The 25,271-nt window shown below is 39.0% G+C and overlaps 2 protein-coding genes across 4 annotated transcripts; both read left to right on the top strand.

Moving 5' to 3' along the window:
* The first annotated feature begins 1,016 nt into the window (after positions 1-1,016).
* LOC115782731 (calcium-independent phospholipase A2-gamma-like) lies at positions 1,017-7,211 on the top strand. Of its 3 annotated transcripts, XM_030733112.1 has the most exons (10): positions 1,017-1,149; positions 1,847-2,003; positions 2,991-3,324; positions 3,492-3,644; positions 3,730-3,887; positions 4,638-4,732; positions 4,830-5,001; positions 5,094-5,151; positions 5,335-5,529; positions 6,501-7,211. In XM_030733112.1, exons 2-10 carry the CDS (start codon positions 1,906-1,908, stop codon positions 6,957-6,959), a joined length of 1,722 nt encoding a protein of 573 aa, XP_030588972.1. In that variant the 5' UTR covers positions 1,017-1,149; positions 1,847-1,905; the 3' UTR covers positions 6,960-7,211. The 3 variants fall into 3 exon arrangements, with proteins under 3 accessions (XP_030588972.1, XP_030588971.1, XP_030588974.1); XM_030733111.1 differs by having other exon boundaries at positions 1,847-3,324; XM_030733114.1 differs by lacking the exons at positions 1,017-1,149; positions 1,847-2,003 and adding an exon at positions 2,370-2,617.
* A 681-nt stretch (positions 7,212-7,892) lies between these two features.
* Positions 7,893-24,698, top strand: nfascb (neurofascin homolog (chicken) b). The gene is made up of 28 exons (XM_030733110.1): positions 7,893-8,026; positions 10,357-10,506; positions 11,458-11,615; positions 11,721-11,826; positions 11,936-12,126; positions 12,435-12,557; positions 12,717-12,935; positions 14,424-14,535; positions 14,701-14,888; positions 14,969-15,100; positions 15,194-15,337; positions 15,836-15,947; positions 16,050-16,213; positions 16,318-16,465; positions 16,606-16,730; positions 16,833-16,934; positions 17,036-17,233; positions 18,358-18,428; positions 18,544-18,766; positions 19,810-19,925; positions 20,730-20,940; positions 21,075-21,197; positions 21,449-21,622; positions 21,917-22,048; positions 22,307-22,376; positions 23,149-23,160; positions 23,344-23,379; positions 23,486-24,698. The coding sequence occupies exons 3-28, from the start codon at positions 11,540-11,542 to the stop codon at positions 23,715-23,717; spliced, it is 3,540 nt and encodes a 1,179-aa protein (XP_030588970.1). The 5' UTR covers positions 7,893-8,026; positions 10,357-10,506; positions 11,458-11,539; the 3' UTR covers positions 23,718-24,698.
* The last annotated feature ends 573 nt before the right edge of the window (positions 24,699-25,271 follow it).

Genomic DNA, 25,271 nt, shown 5'->3' with positions numbered 1-25,271 from the left:
TTGATCAGATCATAGATAGAATAACAAATACAAGCAGAAATTTCAAGTTCAGTGGATTTGATTGGATGGAAAAAAAAAAAAAAAAACTAATGACCCTCCCTGATTATTTATTTATTTATTGTGACTTATATAATGTCTGTGTGCTGGGGAGATGACACATCAGCCTCTACGTTTTACCAACAATACACTGCAGTGTAGAACAGCACGTGCTGGTTAAAGGTCACATGAGTTCTGGCTATAGATGTTTATGTTTTTTGTGTGTCTTCATACCACAGCAATTGCAGCTACAAATTGCTGGAAAATTAGTTATGCGCAGGGTAACTAAACGTTAACTTGCTGCCTATGCAAAAGTAGAAGGAATGTGACAAAAGGTCATATAAACTCAGTAAGCTCATATTTGATTGTTTTTGCTGGGTAACACCAAACAATGGGGTAACAGTGTTGATTTAAATTATAGAAAATAAGCCTCCTTAGAATTTAGTATCTTCTTTTTCTCTCTTTTAACTAAAGGATAGTGCAATTACATGGTATATTAAATTTTAATATATATCTATATCTAAGTTGCAGTATCTTTCCTGCACTTTATTTGCAGCTCTGGTTACCTAAGTCAAAATTCCCTGGTACTATATATTTAAACCATACATCCAGGCTATAATCTGAAGCATGAGCACACTTCATAATATCCATTAACCACTGCTGACTTCCAGTTGTTCATATCACATGTACCTTCCGGTTTGGGCACAGCTTCCAAGAACTAGAGCGCTGTGCGTGGTGATGAGTCACAGCTCTGTCTGTTTTGTGTGTGAGATGTGTGGTGATGTTTAAAGCACTCAACATGAGTTCACTGAGACCTTAAGCTGTCACCCCATCCCTAATTTTAGACGCGCTTGTCAGCAGTGACAACACATGACCTTAAGCCTATGTGTCTTATTAAACATTGGCCAAGCTAGTTCACCCCCCGCCCCCGTGCACACCCCCAGCCCAGCGAATGAGATTAAAGTCCTGCGTGTAGGAAGGATTGAATCAAGTGTCAAAACACAGCAGAAAAAGTGACTCTGACAGTTTGTCAAAAGTGCTGTTCTGGATTTCTGAGAGCAGGCTTCTGGGAGAGGAATTGTGAAGACAGAAAAACTTGGTGTTATGTTTCAGGTAAATCTTTAGTGTATGCTTTCAACACATTTTCTGTCAAGGTTGCAGAACTGAAATACTGCTGTGGTTCATGACCTTTCCCACTTAAGCAGAAGACTAACCCAGGTTGCTGTTTGATTATTGATTATTTTAATTATTGCACTTCATTTTACATGGCAATAAATCACATCACCATTATTGATAAGGATATGAGATTACAGGTAAAATGCAGATATGGAAGTACAGATCCAACACAGAGCTATTTATAGGCTTGTTGTTTTTTTTGCTCTGAGGTTTCATGTTACATTTCTGTGGAGATAGCACGAGGAAAGAAAAGCACCAGGCTGTTGTGGAATATGATGTCTATAGTGTTATCATTAAGAATCAGAATTGTTTATAGCAGAGACAATGTGCCTGTCCTCTGAGCAGACAAGCTGTGCTTGGTTAGATTTTATCTAATATCCCTATTATTAATATTTCATCTTCGAGTATCATCAGGTTTGAAGTGTCCTATAATTAGCTTTACAATTAAAAATAATGAAACTAACATGAGCTGTACCTTCTGGTTATAGTTAGCAAAAATCCTGATCATGTATATCTACTGAAGAGCAACATGCCAATATTTTATTTAGCATGTAAGCATGTAGTTTCTGCGGCCACAGAGTGGCATCACTGGCTCAGGTGTTGTTCAAATGTTCTTTTCTGTGGATTTTTCTAGATTCCTGTTGAATATACTGCCGCAGCCTAACTCACTGCTGAGAGATAATTAAGCTTCAAATGATGCTGCAGACCAAGTCAAAAATGGGACGGTACCTGAGCGTGAACTTGTGTTCAAGTTCTGTAAACAGGATTTTGGAATCATACTGCAAAATTAGGTACACGGCGAATCTTCTCAGAAAGGGACATTGCCTGGCTAAAGCACCACTCTGCTTTGACCTACATAGATATTCACAGCTGTCTCCTCCTCAAACTTTCAGGCTTGCAACAAAAGCTGCTTTTAAAAAGGTAAAGCGTAGTGTTACAGGCTCTACTTCGTATCGCTTCCTTAGAGACTTTACAAAAGAAGGCAGACATCCTCAAACGGTGCGTTTTTATTCATCTTCTAATAAGGATGCCTTCAAAGCCAAAGCTCCAGTTGGGATTTTTGAGGAGGCTCAGAACAATTTTCTTTTAAGTTCGCGTGGAGGGTGTCTTGGTCAATCATTTAATCAATTGTCCAGACGCACTAACACTTATTTTAAAAGAAAGGAAGTTGTAAGTCTGTCTGGAAATGCTAGTGTTGTTGTCTCTTCTCCAGAATGTGTTTGCAGGTCACAGAGGATTAGTAAAAGTCAGTCAGCAGCCACAGAGCAAAATATACCTGAAAGTAAAGACACAACAAAGACTTTGAAATGCGAGGACAGAGAGGGGAACTCAGTAACAAGTCATTCAATCCAAGAAACATCTGGACTGCAATTATTTCACATCAGCTCTCTGGTGACAAGATTTGGTGAGAACTACAATTATGTTGCTCATCACATCAACTCAGTGTTCTCTCAGGGTTTGGCAAAAGTTAAAAAACAGGAGAATTTAGAAACTGGGTCTGCTCCCAGAGAGGCTAACAGAAGGCAGAAGAGAAGAAAAATGCAAAATGCAGGTATACAGTCTCAAGTAAAGTTGAGTAGTGAACAAGCAGCACTGGAACCCAACAGTAACTCCAGTACCTGGGAGGAAGGATACCTTCACTTTGCAAGACACATTAATAAGTACTTTGGTGCCAAAGTAACAAATGAAGCTCAGAATAGGAGTGAACACTTTCCCATAGAAAAGAATTGCTCTTACAAGAAACACCTTTTAACACAATCTACCTCACAAACTCACAGTGCTAGTTCACAACTGAAGCAAGAAGAATCTATCATCCCAGAACCTGAAGGCATTTTCCACAGCAGCTGTAATAGAACAAAAATTGGTGAGAACTATTTCCAAACATGCAGTCACATCAATCAGTATTTCAAGGGTCAAAGTGGATTGAATGAGGATATTGAATCCCAAAAGACCCCTGAGAGACTGAAGAGTTCATCTTTCACGGATTACTTCTGTAACCCCACAAGCGCCATTCCAGGCCTGCTGGGTGCTTATCGAAAACTGGGCCCCTTGTCGCAGACAAGCAACCCCAAAATCGCCATGTCTGACCCACAAGCAACATTAAACAAAAAGGTGAGTTGAGATAACATTTTCATTAATGACCAATTAATGCCTCGTTAACCAAGGAACTAAGTAAGGAGCCATGGCATATATAAAAACCTACCGTGCTACATAAGAGGCTAAAATACATAAAAAAAGAAACTGTTATGTGGCTGTAATTTCTGGTTGTATGTTGTCAGCTTGTCTTGAATAGGAAGCAAGCAGATGAAATGACACGTGTGTTAATGGGCAGTCTGAGACTGGCCTCTGCTCCAGAAACTCTTACTTCCCGCGTAGAAGCATTCAATGAACACCTGATCCACTACCCCTCGTGTAAAGCTTTAATTTGGAAGGTCTGTTGAGAATTAAACAATCACATGTTTAATGTTTAACAACTGTTTTGACCTCATTACATTTAAAGCATAATTCTGTTTCCAGGAAAAAACTGCAGTCACATTGCTGAGACAGAGGCAAAACTACAAACATGACCAGGAACTTCAGGCTGCCTTAAGAGAAACTTTGGCTCTGATTGGATATGCAGATCCAGTCAAAGGCCATGGCATTAGAGTCCTCTCAATTGATGGTGGTGGAACAAGGTAACTATATTTGTACAATGTACAAATACAAAACTCTTGTAGCACTGAAAGGCACAAAGCCAGGAACAATATTTTCAGGTTAAAGTTGGTTGTTTCATCTGAGTAATATTGCAAAACCCCCCAAAAATAAAGTTAATATTATATGAAATAGAAAAGTAGAAAAGTCTCACTTTTTACAGTCTATTGGCGAACAAATAAATTATCTGCTTTGCCTAAACCCAGAGCCTCATTTAACCCTTATATACTGTTCATATTTCATGCCTTCATAGTATGATTTGGGTCAGTTTTGACCCGGGCCAAGAATGTCCTCATAATAAGGGTCTATACAATATTTTAAACTTTGGATCAGTTTTGAATGCCTAAATAGCTTATGTGACAAATGGATGATTAATTTTTAATAAATCCTTCAGAGAACAGGTAAAGGTTTTAGGTTTTACGTCACTTGTTTTTGGAGAAAAATATCAGTTATCACAAAATATCATGCCCCGTTTTACCTCAGACAAACACTGTAATTTTAATATATTTATATATGTGTGATTTAATACACAACTGTTATAACAGTTCAACACTGTTGTTACTGCTATATCATAAAAATCAACAAAAAAATCAACTAATATTTAGAACACAACACAAATTGTTCACATTTGACCTGAAGGGTATATAAGGGTTAAGATGTTATCCAATGGTATCCCTTGGCTCTGTGTATGACTAGTTTAATAGTCTTAATTCTTTTTTTCTTTGCATTTTTAGAGGTGTTGTGCCTCTTCAGATATTAAAGCTATTGGAGGATGAAACAGGCAAAAAGATCCACCAGATGTTTGACTATATCTGTGGAGTGAGCACAGGTGACACATAGTTAATTGAGACTAACATCTTAAGTGCATGCCTGTCTGAATCCATAACTTGATTTCACTTTTCTGTCTCTGCATCTGTTTATTGAAGGTGCTGTCCTGGCCTTCATGCTGGGTTTGGCCCGTTTTTCTATAGAGGAGTGTGCTGACATGTATCGTCAATTTGGTTCTGAAGTGTTCCGGCAAAACCCACTGGTTGGCACTGTAAAGATGGGCTGGAGCCACTCTTACTATAATACTGAGACTTGGGAGTCAATACTCCGGTTTGCACAGGATAGGTGTAATGAATGTGCTTCAGTGCTTCATAGTGAATTTTTAAAAAGTTAATGAGACACTGTGTTTTCATCCTCATTAGAGAGAAGCTAGGTGAGAGAGTACTTATTAAAACAGCCAGAGATGACTTCAGTCCCAAGGTAAGAACACTGCATTTTCACATAATACCTGACCTGCTGATCTCATCCAAGGGCACTGATAATAATGACTTTAAAGCTGCTGTATTAGAGCACCCCGCTGTGGTCAGATTCCACGTTTTGATTCCAGGATAAAAAGTGAAGCTTGCACAGCTTTAACAAAGGCTTTTGTTGGTATCTGCTCAGGTGTCTGCAGTCAGCACAGTGGTAAACTGGGGTACCAGCCCCAAGGCTTTCGTCTTCCGCAACTATAACCATAAACCAGGTTCTGTCAGCCGTTATGCAGGAGGCTCAGGCTACCAGATGTGGCAGGCAGTGAGGGCATCGTCAGCCGCCCCAGGATACTTCCAGGAATTCACCTTACAAAATGACATTCACCAGGTTGTAAAGTACAGTTTTCAATGCATGAATGAAAATTCTGCTATAAAGAACCCGTTTTTGTTTTGGCTGAAATTTGAATAGGAGAAAAATGTGTTAATTGGGGATAAGGGACTGTGAAGGGATAGAAAGTTAATGGGATGAAGGCTAAACTTACATTTCATTTCCAGGAAAAAGTAACTTAAAAAAGCCCAAATAACTATTCATTTATCAGCAGTAAATTTGTACAGTAACTGTTAATCATTAATCCTTTTAAACAGCTATAACAGACTGTGAAAGGGGTCAACTGATAATGCAGTGTATGCATACTTTGTAAAAGATATAGTAGCCACCAGGACGTCAACCATTTGTTTTTAAATCCTCTTTTGAAGCCTTAAAATGTGCACTTTATATTTCCAATTCAATACAGACACCTTGGCTTAATGTATCTGCCAATACAGAGCATCAAACCAATGCCAGTTTTAAATTAATAAACTGTCCTCAGTGTGAAAAAGTAAGTGCATTAATGGAGTTGGTGACAAGACCTTATGTTACCGTAAGTGCAACGAAGCTTCCAAACAAGTGTTGTACAGTACAACAGTATAGCCAGAGAGAGAAGGCATCATTGACTTGTAGGTGCTTTTCAGTGATATCAACACACTTCAGCACAGTTTGCTGTTAAATCAAAAACTATTGCAAACCTTCTAATAAATGCTGGTGGAGTGAAATACCTCCAGGCTGCTGTTGCTTTGCTGCTAGCTTCCCTCGTGCTATGTTAGCTCTCCAGCTATCAACCAGTGCGCTGCTGCTGACGGTCGGGGTGCACACAAATGCCATTTAAAAACATAAAATAATACAATAAATCTCATTCCCTTCAGGAAAAAGGAAAAACGCAGACCCTCACTCCCCTTCCAGCCATTCTTACTTAAGGTTTTAATGTGGGTTTGATTTGTTCAAAAGGCTTATTCCTTGGACTTATAGATGTGTCTTTTTAGGATGGTGGAATTATCCTGAACAATCCCTGTGCCCTGGCTGTCCATGAAAGCCGTTTGCTGTGGCCCAACCAGGACTTTCAGTGTGTGCTGTCCCTCGGCACAGGTCGCTATGACAGTGCTAAGAAGGGACCTGCCACCTCCACGAGCCTGAGGGCCAAAATCAGCAATGTGATCTGCAGTGCCACTGACACAGAAGGGGTTCACACCCTTTTAGATGACCTGCTGGCCCCAGATGTCTACTTCCGCTTCAACCCCATGCTGAGCACTGATGTGTCTCTTGACGAGAACCGGCCGCAGGCCTTGGACCAGCTGCAGAGAGACACACAGAACTACCTGGAGAGAAATCGGCTGAAACTGGCCAGGCTTTGTTTGGTGCTTTCAGCAGAGCGCTCAGCTGTTAGGAGGACTAAGGACTGGATTAGTGAGAAGGCCTGGGAGATGAAACAGAGACTGATGTGAGAAAGTGAGATGAAAATGTAGTTTCTGGCCTTTGGCATATGTCATGAGTTTGAATTTATGTGAGGAAACTTCCAAAGGATGAAACACAACCACAGGTGCATTATCTGAGCTTTGCTAAACAGTTCGACTGTGTGTTTTGTGGTTCTGTCTGATCCTTTTGATTTATTTCCTTTTGGCTACATAACCTAGACAGAACAAATATTCATTCATGAAATAAGCACCTTGATGCACTTTCAAAAAACTGCTGAATGTATGAACAAAGTTTTTGCTGTATTTGAAAATGAATGGATATTTATTGAAGATTCTTTCATTAAATATATGAAATGTCATTCTTCAGCATTTATTTTTAAACTCAGTGAATAGATTATTGCAGTCTTTACAAGTTTAAAATTGAAAAAGAAGTCCTCCAATCACTTGAATAGGATGGGTTAAATCCCCCCCCCCCATGTGTCTGGAACCCGTGCCCTCCCTATCCACAAAGGACTGACTTTGTTCCAGACAGAAACGCTTTGTGTATGAGAGAGTGTGTATTTGTGCCAGCCAGAGTGAAGATACAAGGTCAGTGACCCACCCCACCATCTACCATCTGTCTGAAAATCAGAATCAGCATATACAAAGAAAAACAAAACATATTTGAACTCTTAAAAAGCTTAAAATTATTTTTACTTGATGCTTGCTGGATGCCCCCCAAACCTAATCTATCAGCTGGTGCATGATGTGGCACTTCTGTTTAACTTCCCACCCATCACAATGGAGATGACGTTATATTTATGTGTGGATTTCACAATGGATTTATTATAACAGGCTCTCGGGGCCTGTTTGCCAGGCGTGTGACCCAGGGTAAGGACAGACATCCCTATCAGACTCTCTTACCATGTTCTGTCACCTTTTTTAACATAATGGAATAAAAAAAATTGCACTAAACCCAGATGCTGCTGGAGAGGTAAGGCACAGCGTGGACATGCTGCTGTGAAACTGCCACAACAGAAGATGAGAGATACGTAGGAGTCTGTTTTCAGAAGAACAAGAAGTGGACAAAGAAACCAAGGATCAAAAACCACTTAAAGGTAGGACCCTTAATATTTATTTACCAACTGTAGCAAAGAGTCTGTGGAATTAAAATATATTAGGACATATCAGAGTTGGATGGAGTCTACTGTCATGTGAAGGGGTGTTTTATTCCTAGCTGTTGTCTTTCAAGACAAGCATGAATGGAAGTCAAGGTCTTAATGATGTCATAGTCTGAGTTGTGGGGCTGGTTGACAACCGCATCAGCAGATTTATGTGAGTGAGCACTATGCCGTGCAGTTCCTGCAACTGACATTTAGAAAACTGGTATGAATTAACATCATTTTTGGAGCAATGACGTTATAATAGAGGTGGATACAGATATGTATGATCTCCCAAGAACAAATCCATATGATTTTTGTGATCTTTGGCTTTTCCTCTAACACCAAAAACAGATCAAAGTTGTTAATATATCTAAATATCCCACAGTCTACAAGATTAATTCACACACATGTTTTGCACAGAAATTCATGTTTCATGCTTGATCCACTGACTTCCTACCATGAAACTGACATTTTGTTTGTAGTCATCCACAAAATTTTGTACAGTACAGTATACCTGTATGTACTATTGAGTGCAAAATAGAAGCTGGCATGGTAAACAATATACCTGCATACCTGAGCATCCTCACATTAGACAGTAAACATTTAGTTGCGTGTGTGTATATATATATATATTGAGTTGTTCCTAATAAAGTGCTCAGTAAATGTATATGTTAAGATTTTTTTTTCAAAATTTACATTTTTGGGGAAAATGTTACAGTTTACCATTACCAAACCATAAACTGAGTATTCAGCTTAGCCTGACAGTATTGTTTTGACTGCACAGAAATGATGATGTAATTTAGTGCAGTGTCCTGCTCAAGAGAAGTTTCTCTCCATCCTATTCTTGTGCGCTCCCCGATGCAGTGACGTCAAAGCACAAATGATAGGTGCTCTGGCTCTGAACAGGCAGCTTGTGTGGCTGAACACTCCCTCTCACATGCCATCTGCTCTTACCCGAGCCCTGGACGCTCGTGCCAAAGGGGACCTCGAGCATAGAGATCTTTTTGTCGTCACTGAGCTGGCCCTGTCTGCCTCTGCGCCTCTTCAGTGTGCAATCTGGTGCATGGCACTGATCACCGCTCACTTTCAGGCCTGCCTCAGTCCAATGTATGGTGGTGGTGGTGGTGGTGGGAGTGCTCATTCTGAGAGCCAAGGAGCTTAACATACCCCTTCTGCTTTTGTGTCTTATGTGAGGCAAGTCAAGATGCGTTTCTGATGTTAATGGAGGATTGTAATGGTTTACATCACAAGTGCACTGATACTCCCCCATCCGAGTTCTTTTCATTCAATGAAGAGATCTATTACAATGAGAGAGCATTATTTAATCACAACATTTACTTATAAAGACTTGGTAATACAAGTTTTGGCTACATTTTTATTTTAATCCTTAGGTTGTGGTGCCACCTCATTTTACCCCCACCTCATCACCAAGCTATTGTTCCACCCAGTCAGTGCCGGTCTGTACATGCAGCACCATGTGAATGCCTGAAAGCCTACACAGGTCAGGACTCTGTCGACAGCCGTGAGATGGCTTTTGTCTAGCACAAATACAGCTTCTCCTGCATCTTTGGCACCTTCCAGAAAAGAAAACCGCTTCCCGCCCACCCCTTAGGATTTTCTCAGATGAATGGTAATGACTTTCTCCTACTTTCCAATGTGTGTAAATGGCTGTGCGCAGAAAACTCTCTTTCACCAAAAGTTCTGGTATTTTGAAAAGCAAAGAAATCTGAGTATTATCAGCCTTTGTCGGGATGTCATGTGATATGAGATGTGCTAGATGCAGTATTCATAGAATGGAAACAAATATTGCTTTCATGCTCTGCTGCATTCAACAATAAGGCCCACATTTTGATGTCATCAAAACCAGCAAGAATGCAAACTGTACAGAATCAGGGTTGTTTTGTGCTTTCATTTGGTTCAGCCCCCCCTTTTTACAAAACTGATTTTACTCACGCTGGATGAGGCATACATTATTCAGCTGAAGAAAATACAGACACCACCAAAATATGCTCAGCCGCATAAAAAAAAAAGCCTCTCTTGGTGAACTCAATTTAAAAAAAAAAGTTATTTTATTTCTTTGAACTTCACTTTATTTATCATGCAAAAGTTGTTTTGGCAGCGCATTAATGAAGTCTTCAGCGTTATGAGAGCCTGGTCAGAAGAGTGAAGTGGGCGACGTGGAGGTGTTGTGTGGTGCTCATTCATTATTCATGAAAGGGGTGGGCAGAGTGTAAGTGGCAGTGACAGACAGAAACTCAATTACTGATATGTATGAACTCCTTTAGGGTTCTTGACCTGATATGTGAAGGACTGGAGCATTAATTTCTACACGGCACAAACAAGAATAATTTCCTGGAGAAAAATCATTGGATTATTGTTGCTGTGGGGAAGTCACAGAAATGAGGAGGAGAAAGCCCTGATTTGACATGAGAGAGGTAGGTTCTCATAACTTTTTGTTTTCACTGTACTAACGTGTGTATTAATAGCAAACTATTTTAAAGACAGACATCAAATGAAATGGTTTTTTGTTCACAGTGACAGATTAATCGTATTCGACCTTCAACATGAACTTAACCACAATTTATTCTTCTCAGGCTTTCAGGGGATTCATTTACATATGTGGGTGGCAGTCACTTGTACAGTAGACAGTTTAATAACTTGATCTTGTTTATGCGCTTTGTTTGCACAGTTTGGAAAATATTCTGTTAGCAAATCTGACGCACCAGTGGCAACTAAATAAGTGTTTCTAGGTTCAATTATATAATACATGTTCTGTAATTTTATGCCACTTCTTTCATTTCTTTATAAATCAGTGGGAAATATTTTACTTCTTGACATTATTTTTTATTATAAAAAGAAAATATTGTAAAGATAATAAATACATTTCAATAGTATATTGTTTTACAGTAAACCAGTTCTTTCTGACCTATTAGCCCAGTAGCCTTTATACTTAGACTCAGTTGTCAGATGTTTTTGATATTTAATGTTCTTCAAGTGGGTAGCGGGGGATTTCCTTCAGTTAATGTCACATTATCAAATATTTCACACACATAAGAAAAATACTTTTGTCTTCTTTCCCATGTCTATGAATCATCTTTCAATCTCACCTCAACCATCAGTAATAATAATTACAACACACAGCAACATACAGCAAGCAGAACTTAGGTATTTTTGCTCAGGTATAAATTTGAATAACTACCCTTACTTGTAATGACATGTTGTTACATTGTGATATTAATACATCTGCTTACATAAAGCATCTGAGAACCACCACTGTGCACTGCTCATTGCTGCCAGGTGATTGTGTACCCTCAGTAAAATCTAAGTTTTCTCATTCAATAGTTGTTCAGGTTGTATGACGTCTATGTTAAATTCATGTTTTGTAGATGTCTTCTGTTTCTCTTCATTCAAATTGGGAGCAGAAAAATCGGTGACCACAATCATTTCTGGACTAAATGAAATATAAAGATGGGGACACTGGTCAAACCAGCGCTGCTGCTACTTTTATGGCAGAGTGTTGGAGCTTTGAATGTCCCACTGGAAGGTGAGCCAATGCCTAAAGAGGTGTCCATTGGCTGGTTGTGAATTTATTTGTATGAACCGTCTTTTCACATTGGTTCTTAAACCTGCTTTATTTCTCTGCCTGCAGTCAGACAACCCCCTACTATCATAAAGCAGTCACTGAAAGAGCACATTGTTGATCCCAAAGGCACCATGGTAATAGAGTGTGAAGCCAAAGGAAACCCTCATCCTATGTAAGACCTAAAGCAACCCACTGAACAGATTTTTTTTTTTTTTTTTAACTTGCATTGGCAAACCACTGACCTTTTTTTCTGCCTTTTTGTCATTTACTCATTCATGAAGTTTCTCATGGAGGCGTAATGGGAAGTATTTCAATGTGGCACGTGACTCTCAGGTGTCAATGCGCAGGCGCTCAGGGACTCTGGACATCTATGCCCGGAACAATCCAGAAAAGTATGAGGCAGAGTATCAGTGCATTGCCTCCAATGAGTATGGATCTGCATACTCCCACAAGATCATACTACAACTATACAGTAAGTTTGGGAGTATTGAAGAAAAACTGTTTGTTTGTTACTTGTGTACTCAAGCCCATTTATTCTTATTGAAAATAAAACCATTTTAAGTTCATCACAAATGTATCCTTTTTTTTCAGTAACTAAAGTTACTTAAACAGGAGTAAATAACATATTTATTAAAATAACTAATGTTGCTTACAAGCAAGCAGATCAGTAAATAGGGCCAAACATCCAGTGTTTATTGTTTATGTATTTAATGAACACTGTCATCAAACAGCAGATTTGGCTTTGCAGCTCAGAGAAGAAGTTTGGGTCTATTTGTGCAGGAGCTCCTGTGTGGCCGAGAGAGATTGTGGAGCCTGTGGTGGTGAGTGCTGGCTTGCCTCTCGTCCTCTCCTGTGACCCTCCACCTGGCCCACCTAAACCTGAAACATACTGGATGTCAAGTTGTAAGTGTCTGATACGCATTGATGAGTTGAATCAAGTCTAGGGTCAGATGAGCAAAAACGGGAAGATTTTTGATCATTTTTGCCTTCAGGAAACATATTGTATCCCCCCTGGTACTGTAATTTAAAGAAAGGAATTTCTAACTTAATGCTTCATTTCAGGTTCATATGCGAGACCTTTCAACTGGCCCATTCAGACAGCTTTCCCCACCATGCAGCCTGTGCGGCAGGACCGCAGGGTTTCCATGGGAGTCAATGGAGATCTATATTTCTCTAATGTGCTGTTTAACGACTCTGCTGCTGATTACTGCTGTAATGCCCGATTCCCATTCAAGAATGTCATTCAGCAGAAGATGCCTGTAGTTGTGAAGGTGCATACAAGTGAGTATAAGTGTATTCATAATTATCAATTCCACAAGCTCAGGTCTTCTGCCAGAGGTCTTACAGTTTAAGGGTTCTGCACAATACCTTAGCTCTTCCTAGGACTCCACTTTTCCATACAAAGATCTTTGATGTTGTGTCTTGAATCAGTTTGATCCATTCTTCTAGTTTGGGGGTTAATGCTTCTAATGGTGCTATTACCACTGGGACCACTTACTGTTGTGTTGCCATGTTTAGAGCTTCTGTGTTGTCATTTAGGCCGGCCTTTTCTAGTCTCTGGTAGGATGTCTGGATGTCAGCCACTTCCTCTATCTGATAATGGTATGTCCCATGGAGGGGTTTGGTCTTCCATGATACTCCCTCCCCCTGTGTCTCATTATCCCAAGTGTCTTCAGCTGCCTGAGGCACTCTTGCGGCAACTCATCTCAGGGGGTGTCTTCCTGATGTATTCATGGATGCGGCTCGTTTCATCCTGGATCGTGGTTCTGACAATTCACAAATTCACTTATGTTGCTCCTACAGCCCCAGGGTGCTGGACTTTGGGTAGAAGCCTCTGTGCATTGTGGGGAGTTTTTATATCTTGACATCAGTTGCATTTATCTCCTCATGTGGCCAGCTTATTATTCTAGCAGAGTATCTGGTGACCACATATGAATTGATAGCTTGGATCTTATTCCTACCATTGAGCTGGCTTCTCAACACCTGTCTTAGCTTCTGAAGATATTTGGCTCTAGCTGACCTTACTGCATCTTCATCGTAGGTTCTGTTGGCCTGTGGGACATGGAGGTACTTGTTGTCCTGTATGTCTGCCATCTTGCCTTCTGGCAGCTCCACCCCTTTAACACAAAATCACTTTCCCTTCCTTCGTCACCATTTGGAGCCACGTATTCACATACTCTATAGACATGGAGTACAGGTACAGCAAACTTTTAAACATAGTAGATGAGAAAGAAGCAGATAACAAGCTGAAATGTCTGGGTCTTTGGCAGGCCAAGTGGTAAATATTTCTATCCTTACTTTGTGGTTGTTTTAAGAGACTGAAGTCACTATAACCAAGTGACAAATTAGAAGCCAGTTCTTTCAAAACCATCTCAACACTACATGCAACCTGACTGGAAACTACAGTACCAGTCAAAAGTTTGGACACTGTGTCCAAACTTTTGACTGGTACTGTATGTGCTACGGCAGAACCTTGACATGTCACAACAATAAAGCTACTTGCCACAGCAGTTAGCTCCACATGTTTGATTTGACAGTTTTATACCAAATGCCCTTTCTTACACAACCCCAAAGAGGATTTGCGTCTCCAGCTGGAATTGTTTATTTGGTGAAAACAAACTTTTCTTTGTATTTTAACAATGTACTTTTCTTTAAAATGCATGACTTTTTCTGAGTTAACTAGTATGTGTCCTAAACTTGCTGCTGTGAATGAGGTCGTTTGTGAGCAAATGTGAGTGACTGGGATCTCCTGGTTATTCTTCTCCAAAGCTCGTGCAGTGGTTGAGGCTGCTCCCACCTGGCTGTCTCCCACAGGCTCATCAAGCTCAAAGTTGGTCCTGCAGGGGGAGGAACTGCTCCTGGAGTGTATTGCTGCAGGAATGTGAGTGTCCAAGATCACACACATACAAAATGCAAATATTAAGTTTATGCCACAAAGGATTATGCAGCTGTTTATATTGTGTTCAGTGTGAGCTTTTTCACTTTGATTTCATGAAAGTCGTCCTGTGTAAAGCCTTTTTTTTTTTAAATCATCGTTGTCATCAAGGCCAACTCCTCACATTAGCTGGACCAAGGATGGAGAGGACTTGCAAGTGACATCTCGCATGAAAGTAAAGAACTTCAACAAGATGATTCAAATCCCAAAAGCATCTTTTGAAGATGCAGGTGATTACACCTGCACTGCCACCAATAAGATAGGCTATACTGAGCACACAATAACTGTCAGGGTCAAAGGTGAGTTCTTCAGAAACACACAGTGTTTTATGTTCTTCCTGATCATTATAATTCAACCAAATGTATTTTGCGTTTGACAGCGGCTCCATTCTGGTTGGAAAAACCAACCAACTTGATTTTGGCGCCAGAGGAAAATGGACGGTTGGTGTGTCGTGCTGACGGGGCTCCTCGTCCCACAATCAGCTGGTTCATTAACGGGGAACCAATTGAAAGTATGTTTTAGGGGATCTTGTCTATAAGCTGTAAAAATGAATCCCAATAATATTGCTGCTGTAATTTTTCTTTCTGGTGTGCTTTTCTTTCAGCTGCTACACCACAGCCTAACAGACAGGTGTCAGGAGAAACACTGATCTTCCGCGGTGTAACTACTGAAAACACTGCCGTCTACCAATGCAATGCTTCAAATCAGTATGGCTACTTATTGGCCAATGCATTTATTAATGTGCTACGTAAGTTACCGACCACTCTGCCATTCATAACATTAAGTAAGACAGAGTAAAACATTATTTTTCATGATATACACTCACAGACACATATTTTATATATAAATCTTAGATTTAAAAAATAAAACAAGTACCACCTTTTAAATTAGCTGATGTTGATATTTTGAGGTAATATTGGATTTGTGTGTGTATCAAATTCACAGATTTGCAGCTCAAGTAATAAAGAGGAAAAAAAATCAACCATGTAATTCTATCAACAATGGCAAATTACTTTATATTGTTCAGTTACAGCTGAGAGTTTAATGAAATATTACATTTTTGACCAGCACTCCTTCATAGAGGAGGAAATAATACCTGTTTCTCTGCCACATGTCGTTGCCATGATGTTCTGTCACCATTGTTTAGATTAAAATAGTTTGTTTTGCATCATGAGATAGCCACGTGCATATTTACTGTAGGTGAAATAATCACTTATGATGTTGCAATTGCTTCCTTTTCCCATAGATGCAACACCACGTATTCTTGGGCCAAGAAATGAATTCTTCAAAGTGACAGAGGGTAGTCGTACCTTCTTCGATTGCCAATACTTTGGCTCTCCAGTACCTGAATTGCGATGGTAAGAAGATGGTGTGTGCCACTTTGATGTAACGGATTAATTTATAAATCAACTCACGGTATGTGTGTGTCTTCATATATGTCCATGGGTCTACTCACACAGGTCCAAATATGGACAAGGAAATCTTGAAGGAAGTCGTTTTAAGACCCACAGCAATGGGACTCTGGAGATCAAAAATATACGGATTGAAGACCAAGGAACTTATCTGTGTGTGGTCTCCAACATCGCAGGCAGAGATGAGAATCAAGTACAAGTAGAGGTCAAAGGTGAAGATCAGTCATTAACACACAAAATCTTTGAACTGGCAATAAAATTTTACACAGATTTTTTTCATTGTGTAATACTGTATTTTGTCATCTTCTGCTCACAGAACCCATATTAATTGTCACAAGACCACAGAGTATGAAAGTCATGCGTGGAACTGATGTCCGCTTGGAATGTGGCATAAAAGCAGACACCACAACTCCTGTCACAACCACTTGGCTGAAAAACAAAAAGTATCTCACTCTTGGCTGGAGGTAGGATTTTATTTTTATTTTTTTAAACGTAGACCACCTACAAAACTGTTAAAGTACAGTTTTTGCAACTAAGGTTATACCATTTGTTTCTGTGTGACAAATGACCTTCTTGAGCTCACCAGTTTTATTCAATTTCTCAGAATCTCTTTGGATGAATCAAATCTGGTGATTACTAATGTAAACACAGGCGATGAGGGCAATTATACATGTGTCATCAAGAGTGAGCTTGAACAGAAATCTGCCTCAGCACACCTAATGGTGATGGGTATGAAACATTAAAACAAAAGATATTTTATCAGCCATACAACATGTTGAAATTTCCTTGTGATTATATATGCATTTTTTTTTTTTGTTTGTTTGTTTGCAGACCGTCCTAATCCTCCCTATAACTTGGAGTTATCCGATCCATATGAACGTACTGTAAGACTAAGCTGGGTTCCTGGAGACAGCAACCACAGCCCCATAACCGGTAAAAGCAACAACAACAAAAAAATTACCATTTTTGAATAATTTTTTGTTATATGCACGAGCATTTTTTCTTTTTTTTCTGCATTCTTTGCTTTCTCATAGAGTTCTTAGTGCAGTATGACGATGATGACTGGCTACCTGGAAAGTGGAGGAATCTTTCAACGTACCCTGGGAACCTCAACTCTGTCATTTTGCATCTCATACCTTTTACCTACTATGAGTTCAGAGTCATCGCTATTAATGAAATCGGAGCTAGTCGCCCTAGTCGTCCATCTAAGCGCTTTCAGACCAGCGGTGCACGTGGGTGTCATGCTAACAAATGATTTTCATTAGGGACAACAAATTCTCAGAGTAAAGACTGGGATGTATGTCATACAGTACTGTGCAAAAGTTTTGAGCCGTCACTCATTTCTTTATATTTTGCTAGGAAAACAAGAAATAGGTGCGATTTAGTGAAACTTGCAAATATACTTGGAGATACAGTAGAGTTTGTACAATTCTAACAACCTTGAAAGTCAATATTTGGTAGCACCACCTTTATTCTTCAGTTCTCCAGGCTTTGTGAAGGACATTCACAGCTCTTCTTTGAATGTTGGCTGCCTTTTGTTGCATTATCTGTAAAGATCTCAAACTGTTTCAAAAATGTTGAAGTCCAGGCACATACCATGTTGAAACATGCAAGCTTTCAGGTAATAGCCTTCTGGTAATCTATTTTATGCCTGTCTGTCTTATCTTGGAACAAAATATGTGCATTTGTGATAGGATGTTCGAAACAAGACGCCTAAAGATAGACCAGTTGTCTGTGTAGACAAAACACTGGTTCTTCCCTTGAATTAGGTGCTTTTTTATATCCTTGAGTCATATACATGTAGGTCAGTGTTAAGTGACTTAAACAAAACATTCCTCCGAAAATGTTCAGGTGCAAACACTTGACTGAAAATGACTGAAAAAGCAGCCATTGCTTTTCTTTTCAAAGAAAAACGTTCAAAGGCCCTCAGCAAGCCTGGAGAACTATTGCTCAAGACAACTTTTAAAAAATTACAAGAAAGTCTGGCTCCTTGGAAGCAAAACATAAAGAATTATGCAAGATTTTTGCACAGTAATGTATGCTCATCTTAATATAACTGAAAGACTAAAACACCTGATCTAAGCCAAGAAATAGACCAGCACTAACCTCTATAAAATATTAACTTTTACACAGTTGGGTTTTCTACTGAATAAATAAATGATACCCAACAAGTTATTTAATAAACTTTGAAAGTGCCCTTTAGCAAAACCAGGCTAGCTATTCCTTCTACTTTCAGATGTTTATGCTAAGCCAAACTTGCCTACTCTGGCTTCATGTCTGTTAGCTTGAATAAATGTTTTTCCCTAAAAAAGAAAAATCCCTGAAAAAAAAAAATCTTATTCATTTTTCTACACAGCCCCAGATATCATCCCTAAGAATTTAAAAGGTGTGGGTACTTGGAGAAATAACATGGAAATCAGCTGGGAGGTAATCAGGACACAAATGCAAGCATAACTCTTTAATATTTATCATCAATATCTTCACAATTAAATACTTTCTGTCACAATAAGGCCATTATAATTATTAAGAAACATGTTTTCAGCCTCTCACCTACAGAGAGTGGAACGGACCCCACCTGAAGTATCTGGTGTGGTGGAGAAGGAGAGATTCTCGAGAGGAGTGGAAGAATGCAACCACCAAGTGGCTAAAATATTACATCTATGATGCAGACACCTTTACTCCTTATGAGATCAAAGTCCAGGCTGTCAATGACTTTGGGCTGGGACCAGAGTCTCCTGTTGTCATTGGTTATTCTGGTGAAGGCCGTAAGTACCCAAATTAATTTTATTGTAATATAGAGAGGAGTGGGAATTTTGGAAGCAAATCAAGAAGTGTTGGTGAGCTACCAAAGAAACTTCAAAGCTAGGCTTCATACTGCTCGCTTTCCTATGTTTGGATCTGCATGATGTCACTGTGAGTATATATCTGTAATATGATAGATATCTCAGGCTCGACAGCTTTGGCTGTGGGCACAGCAGTCCCACCCACCTGCTGTTTAAATCTTTTGGTTGCAAAAGTCAGCCAATCAGAAGAAATTTGACTGAAAGGAACAGGGAAGGAAACTAAAACGTCTCGTTTTAGAAAATGAGGGGCTGCACTAATGCCCACTTAGAGATAAATAAGGATTTTTTTATAGTGTGACTCAGGCAAACCTACTCTAGCTCTCCAAAATTAATGAGAATAGAACTCCAAATTCCCCATAAATGTAACAGTGGGTTAAGATTTGGTGAATATGAGAGCCACAGAAGATGAATTGCATCATTTTATACTGTACTGCACTACGGCACAAATTGTGTAATCACTGCAGTGACACAAATATTGTGTTTTTTTACACTTTGCTGCTTCACCTATTGTTTAAATCTATGAACTATCATAAGCATTTCATTCTTGCTCTGAGTATTTCAAAGACTTTTATTAGCAAATAAATCAAAAAGTTTGTTCTTTTGGCCATGACTGTATTCAGTGAGCCCTTGTGATTTCTTTTGGAAGCAGCTTTTTATTATGTTTGCAAATATATTTAGATTTTTTTTTTCATTCTTTCTTTGTCAACCATCTGTGCGTAAGAAGCGGTTCCAATACCGTGAGTAGGTCTTTTTTTTCTGTAGGGTACTAGTTAAGTTGCTCAGCTGTGATCTGAATATTCATTCACAGAAAATCATGAACAATTTCAGAAAAATAAACCGCCCATTCTGCTCTGAATGCAACCCCTTTTCGAGCTTATTATATTTTTTAACATTTATTCGACACTCATTACATTATTCTTGTCATAGCAAAGGCAAAATACAGTGCCATCTCTGTTTTCCCCCAGGTCCAACAACAGCACCCCTGAACCTGAGAGTGTCCGACATTGAGAGCACTCAGGTGACTTTACACTGGGATCCAGTGACAAGTGACACAATTATGGGAGAACTGAAAGAATACAAGGTGAACTCAGCATAGGATAATGCACTATAAACCTATGCTACATTTATGTTTATTTTCTGTATATATACTGCTCATTCTGCCAATACTGCAAATCATCTCATTTGCACTGCTGCACAAATTGTGTAATCACTCATAATCTGCAACTGTATATACTTTAATGTCATTGTGACAGTCTGTATAAATAGTTATAACCTGAACATATCTGTAGCAATAGTCATAGTCTTAACCTGTAGATCCATTCATGTAGACACTATCATATAACCTTGCTACATAGTATATCATATGCTCTTTTTTATCGCTGCTTAAGCACTTTTGGTTAGATGCTATCTGCATTTCATTGCTTTGAACTTGTGACACATGCAATAACAATAAATCTAATCTAATCTAATCTAAACTTTATTTTAAAATATGTAACTGGTAATAGAAACGATCAAAAGACAAAGCATACTAAGTTTCATTTGATAAAATACACTCAGTTAACTTGTTAGCTGGCTGCTAATATCTAACTCCTAAGAATCTCTTAAATTCTCTTTGTCCTGGATGCCTGGACTCCTGCCATACATTTGATCATACTACCAGGGAGAACGGCTACTCTAATCAGTAACTGTAATAAAAACCATTTACTCTCAGCGGTGCTTCATGGTTTTGTCAGCTTTTCCAATCTTCAAAATAACTCATGCTCGGGTTGATAGAGTTTATAAAGTATAAAGGATAGTGAGTTTAATGATGCTATGCAGCATTAGTATGCCAATGCTTGCCAAGAGAGCAGTAGATTTAAAATATTTATTGCCTCTTATCTCTCAGGTCTACTACTGGAGGGACAGCAGCCAGTTGAGGTGGCATAGGGTTGACAGAGGGATGAAGTCCAAAGCATTTGCTATCAATGGCCCAGATCCCTCTGGAGTCCTCGATGGGCTTATTCCCTATAGCAACTACAAGATGTACATAGTCGTGACAAACAATCGATTTGAAGGGCCGCCGAGTAATAACATACATTTCTCAACACCTGAAGGAGGTAGGAGTGCTACTAATTTGCCAAAGCAACAATCATTTTACAGATTAGCCTCTATCATCACAAGCAAGTCACACATTAATCTTTTTTCCTCCCCTCGGTATATTTATCATCTGCTGCCATGTTCTCTACTGTAGTACCATCTGCTCCTAGATCCTTCAGGATCCAACAGCGACATCTGGACAGTATTTATGTTGACTGGGACCTGCCAGCAGAGCCAAATGGCATAATTACTGGGTATTCCCTCAATTACCAGACAGGTATACCAATGGACCGTTCACAAACACTCTGAAATACACTTTCAAAGAAAAGGAATCAGAATATTCCAGTAAAGCTGGCAAAGGTCCACATCCATGCAGCACCACAGCGCTCTTAAATATGCAGAATACCACTAAAAGTATGTTCTCATGAACACTTGAGTGTTCACTTTCTGAGTAGGGGAGGTAGTTAATAGCTCAGCACCAGCACCAAGAGCTCTCCTTCTGAAAGGAAATCTCCACTCTCTCCACAGTGAACGCCACCAGAGGAGAAGAGCTGCGAGTTGAAGAGCTCCCTCCTAATGTGACAAGCTTCTCAATCCGCCGATACGACCGGTACACTCGATACCGATTTTCTGTGGCAGCACGAACTCGACTAGGGATAGGAGAATGGCATACAGAGGAATCGCCTCACTACACCACGGAAAGTAATTTACTGCTTTCTCCATGCATCAACACAAAATAAAGCTACTTTTTTGCTACTCCCTTGTCATAAGGGATCACCACAGCAGGCAGCTCTGCGCATTTTTGATTTGGCAGACTTTTACACTGGATGCCCTTCCTGATACAATCCTGAAGGGATTCGTGTCACTGGCTGGAATCAAACCAGTAACCTTTCACTTACCAAGCAAATCTGTAAACCACTACACTATAGTAAATAAACACTAAATTATTATGTTCATGCTGATTGATTTAATGATGCATGTACTTGTGTGTCTCAGTTTATGCTCAGGATCAGGTGGATATCACCACTCAGGGTTGGTTCATTGGGATAATGTGCGCTGTGGCTCTCATCGTGCTCATCCTTCTCATTGTTTGCTTTATCAAGCGGAGCCGAGGAGGAAAATACCCAGGTACAGTGGTGCTGCCTGACTATAGCTGAAGGAAAAAATTTTTAAGACTTTGCATTTTAGACTGCTGGTTGGACAAAATTTTTAAACATCTTGGGTACTGCCACTTATGATGTTTTACTGTTTTTTGATGGCTTATAAACCAATCAAGCAACTAAAAAAAAAAAAACACAATTATCAAAAAAACTATTATTAAAAACTGTGAGTTATAACCATTTTCAGGCTCCATGGTGTTAACAAAGCTGCTTGGTATTATTTCAGTACGGGATAAAAAGGACATCTCACTAGAGCTGGTGGATGACAAAGATCAGGAGGGCTCATTTGATTATCGGTAAGCTTTGCATCCTTTGGAAAATGAATGAATTGGAAAAACAAACTTTATGATTTAGCAACACCTGAAATCAGTGAACATCTTATCTTATCAAGCTGCTTTGCAAAGTATTTGATGTTTCCAAGGTGGCACAGGTGGCACAGTAATAGTACTCAGCACTGAAAATGTGTTGTTATGTTTGTCATGCTGTAACACCGCACCACACTATCACTGTTGAAAACTTTAACAAAAAGTTTAAATTTTGACAAACTGAAAACTTTAATAAAAAACATCCTTGTATTTTTATGCATTTGCTCTGTATCTGTGCAGCTGCGCTGTGGAACTGCTATGCCAGTGTCCTTCATCATAAAACTTTTGTAAATCATTTTTTTGAATATTTCAGTTTGCACATTGTTATGCATTACATTTTAATTTGCTGCCACACTGCAGTGTCAAATGACCTCCACCTGTGGTTGGTCAGTGGAACAGCAGAAAACTGGACACATGAATGCGTGCACAATACAGGCAAAATAAACAATTATTAATTATTAAATACATTTATTTCTCCATAGTGTTAAGATTTATTAAAAGCTCCATAGGGTACCTTTAATTCTGATTAAATTTTAGTGCGATTTTGCACAGGTACAAATCAAATCAGATTTTTTTTTTTTTTATTTATAACTCTTTGATCATAATTACATTAACTGGTGATTTTTGTTACTCTACCTTTTCTTTCTAAACCCTTCCCCTCCAAAACTTTCAATCCTTTTCCTTTTGCAATGAATCACTGAAGGTCCCTTGAAAGGTATGAAAAGACTAAATATTGACACATTGACGTTTTACCTATGCATTTTTTAAAAGATGCTACAGATTTTAGAAGCTGCAGATAGTGTATTTCGCTCATTGTGTGTACTACTATTACCTGTTGTAAATGGATGATCAATGAAATGCATTCCTCTGATACACTGAATTGTTTTTTATATTTTAGGATAGCACGTGTGTCCACTCTGCCCTACCCTCGCAGGTATGTTCATTTATAAAAAGATAAATCATCATTTTATGTTTCATCTTTTTCCTTTTCATTTTCCTTATTTATTTTTTGTTTAATTAATTAATTTTTTTTTTTGTAGGGAGGAGGAAAGAGGGCTTCAAAGAGGACAGCCATCTATTGAGGCAATGATGAAGCGATCAGACAGTGATGATAGTCTGGTGGAATATGGAGAAGGTGGGGAGATACCATTCAATGAGGATGGCTCATTCATTGGCCAGTATACGGGAACCAGGAGAGATGTCAGGGAACTGGACTTTGGTGGAAGTCTGGAGCTCCACTCACCAATAAATACTATCTACTCTCTGGCTTAATGCTCAGATGTCAAACTGTCCTTCTGAAATCAGCTGAGCTATTTGTCATGTGGCTTCACTATCCCTGTAGCCTCCACCTTGAATTAAGAATCTACAGGAACTTTTGTTTGTCAGCAGGAGGAAACAGTCTGAGAGTTAATTGCTGTTTAAGCCCGCCTTATCCTTGCAGACAGCAAAACTTTCAGGCATTTAAGGGATAAAATGTAAAAAAGTTGGAATAATTTTTCTATAGAGATGAGATTTTAAAAAGGAAGCTTTATCTTTTTTGTAAAATACAAATATACATCATATGTTCAGTTATCCTATCGGAGGGGAAGACATTAGCTGTGGATCACAGGAGACAGGCGTGGAACAGTTTATCATGTTGATAAAAGGGGTTGCAAGATGATAACTAAATTGATTCCATCATTTTCTTTCTGCTAATTTCAAGAGTAAAATCTATTATTTTTGAATGCCCTACTTTCACCTGAAGGGGAACCATCCGTCCATCCATTCTTTCGCTTATCTTATTCAGAGTCACCTGTATACAGGCAATTTTGAATCGCCAATTAAACTAACCCCATGCATGTCTTTGGACTGTGGGAGGAAGTCGGAGTACCTGGAGAGAAACCATGCAGACATGGGGAGAACACGTAAAATCCACACAGAAAGATTCAAACCCAGGACATTCTTGCTGTGAGGCAACAGTGCTAACCAAAACAGAAGGGAGGCGAAAGGGAACCATAGATGAAGGAAAGTAAAACATCTCCAGGAACTAACAATTCATTTCTCAGTTTAAAATTTGATTCTATATGAAACAAGACATCAGACCATTTGAAGAATCAGCTGGCAGCCATAAATCAACTGTAAAATCAGAGGTCACACATGAACCGGTCTTCTAATTTCACTTACAGTGGAAATTACTAATATTTATGTAACAGCATTTTTTTGACTAATAATGCCACCTGTATATTAAGACTGTTATGTCTGATTTTAAATAAAGTGAAAGTATTTATTTCTAGCATGTTTTATGTGACTATATGTTGAATTCAACTTCTGTATCATCATTTTAAAGGGATACACAAGATTTTTCTTTGATTATGATTCTTAGAGTTAGCTTTTGATATTACTTTGGAGTTAACTGGTGCCACTCATGAACCGCAGAATGATGCAGTAATTTAATTGTATTCTTGGTGAGTGGAAAGAACATGGATAACCCACACATGAATAGATGTTGCAGTCAAATGAGCCCACTCTTCAGTTTTAAGGTTTTACATATCAGGATATAAAAATTATATGGTTCTAATTAAATGCATTTGATTGATTATCAGAAGTGTGACAACTTCTATTAAAGCAGAGGGTTTGGCAATTTGCAGACATGGGGAGAACATGTAAAATCCACACAGAAAGAATCAAACCCAGGACATTCTTGCTGTGAGGCAACAGTGATACTGTGTTTGATATGTTAACACAGTATCAAAAAGGAAAGAAATCAGCATCTTGGAGAAGCAATTGTTACTGTCCATCATTCTTGGAAAGATCATATGAACATTTCCAAACAATCTGAATTTCATC

Source organism: Archocentrus centrarchus, chromosome 7, assembly GCF_007364275.1.
Source record: "Archocentrus centrarchus isolate MPI-CPG fArcCen1 chromosome 7, fArcCen1, whole genome shotgun sequence".
NCBI lineage: Eukaryota > Metazoa > Chordata > Actinopteri > Cichliformes > Cichlidae > Archocentrus > Archocentrus centrarchus.
The sequence above is the reverse complement of the archived record's forward strand: the minus strand, read 5'-3'. Positions and strand labels throughout refer to the sequence as shown.

What these genes read in the sequence shown, in the direction of transcription:
- LOC115782731 (XM_030733111.1), top strand. Translation starts at nt 1,906, where the DNA reads ATGATGCTGCAGACCAAGTCAAAAATGGGACGGTACCTGAGCGTGAAC. An exon ending in TATCTGTGGAGTGAGCACAG is followed by an intron (nt 4,733 to 4,829) that starts GTGACACATAGT and finishes TGTTTATTGAAG; the next exon opens with GTGCTGTCCTGGCCTTCATG. An exon ending in ACTTGGGAGTCAATACTCCG is followed by an intron (nt 5,002 to 5,093) that starts GTTTGCACAGGA and finishes CATCCTCATTAG; the next exon opens with AGAGAAGCTAGGTGAGAGAG.
- nfascb (XM_030733110.1), top strand. Translation starts at nt 11,540, where the DNA reads ATGGGGACACTGGTCAAACCAGCGCTGCTGCTACTTTTATGGCAGAGT. An exon ending in GATCATACTACAACTATACA is followed by an intron (nt 12,127 to 12,434) that starts GTAAGTTTGGGA and finishes CTATTTGTGCAG; the next exon opens with GAGCTCCTGTGTGGCCGAGA. An exon ending in AGTACAAGTAGAGGTCAAAG is followed by an intron (nt 16,214 to 16,317) that starts GTGAAGATCAGT and finishes TTCTGCTCACAG; the next exon opens with AACCCATATTAATTGTCACA.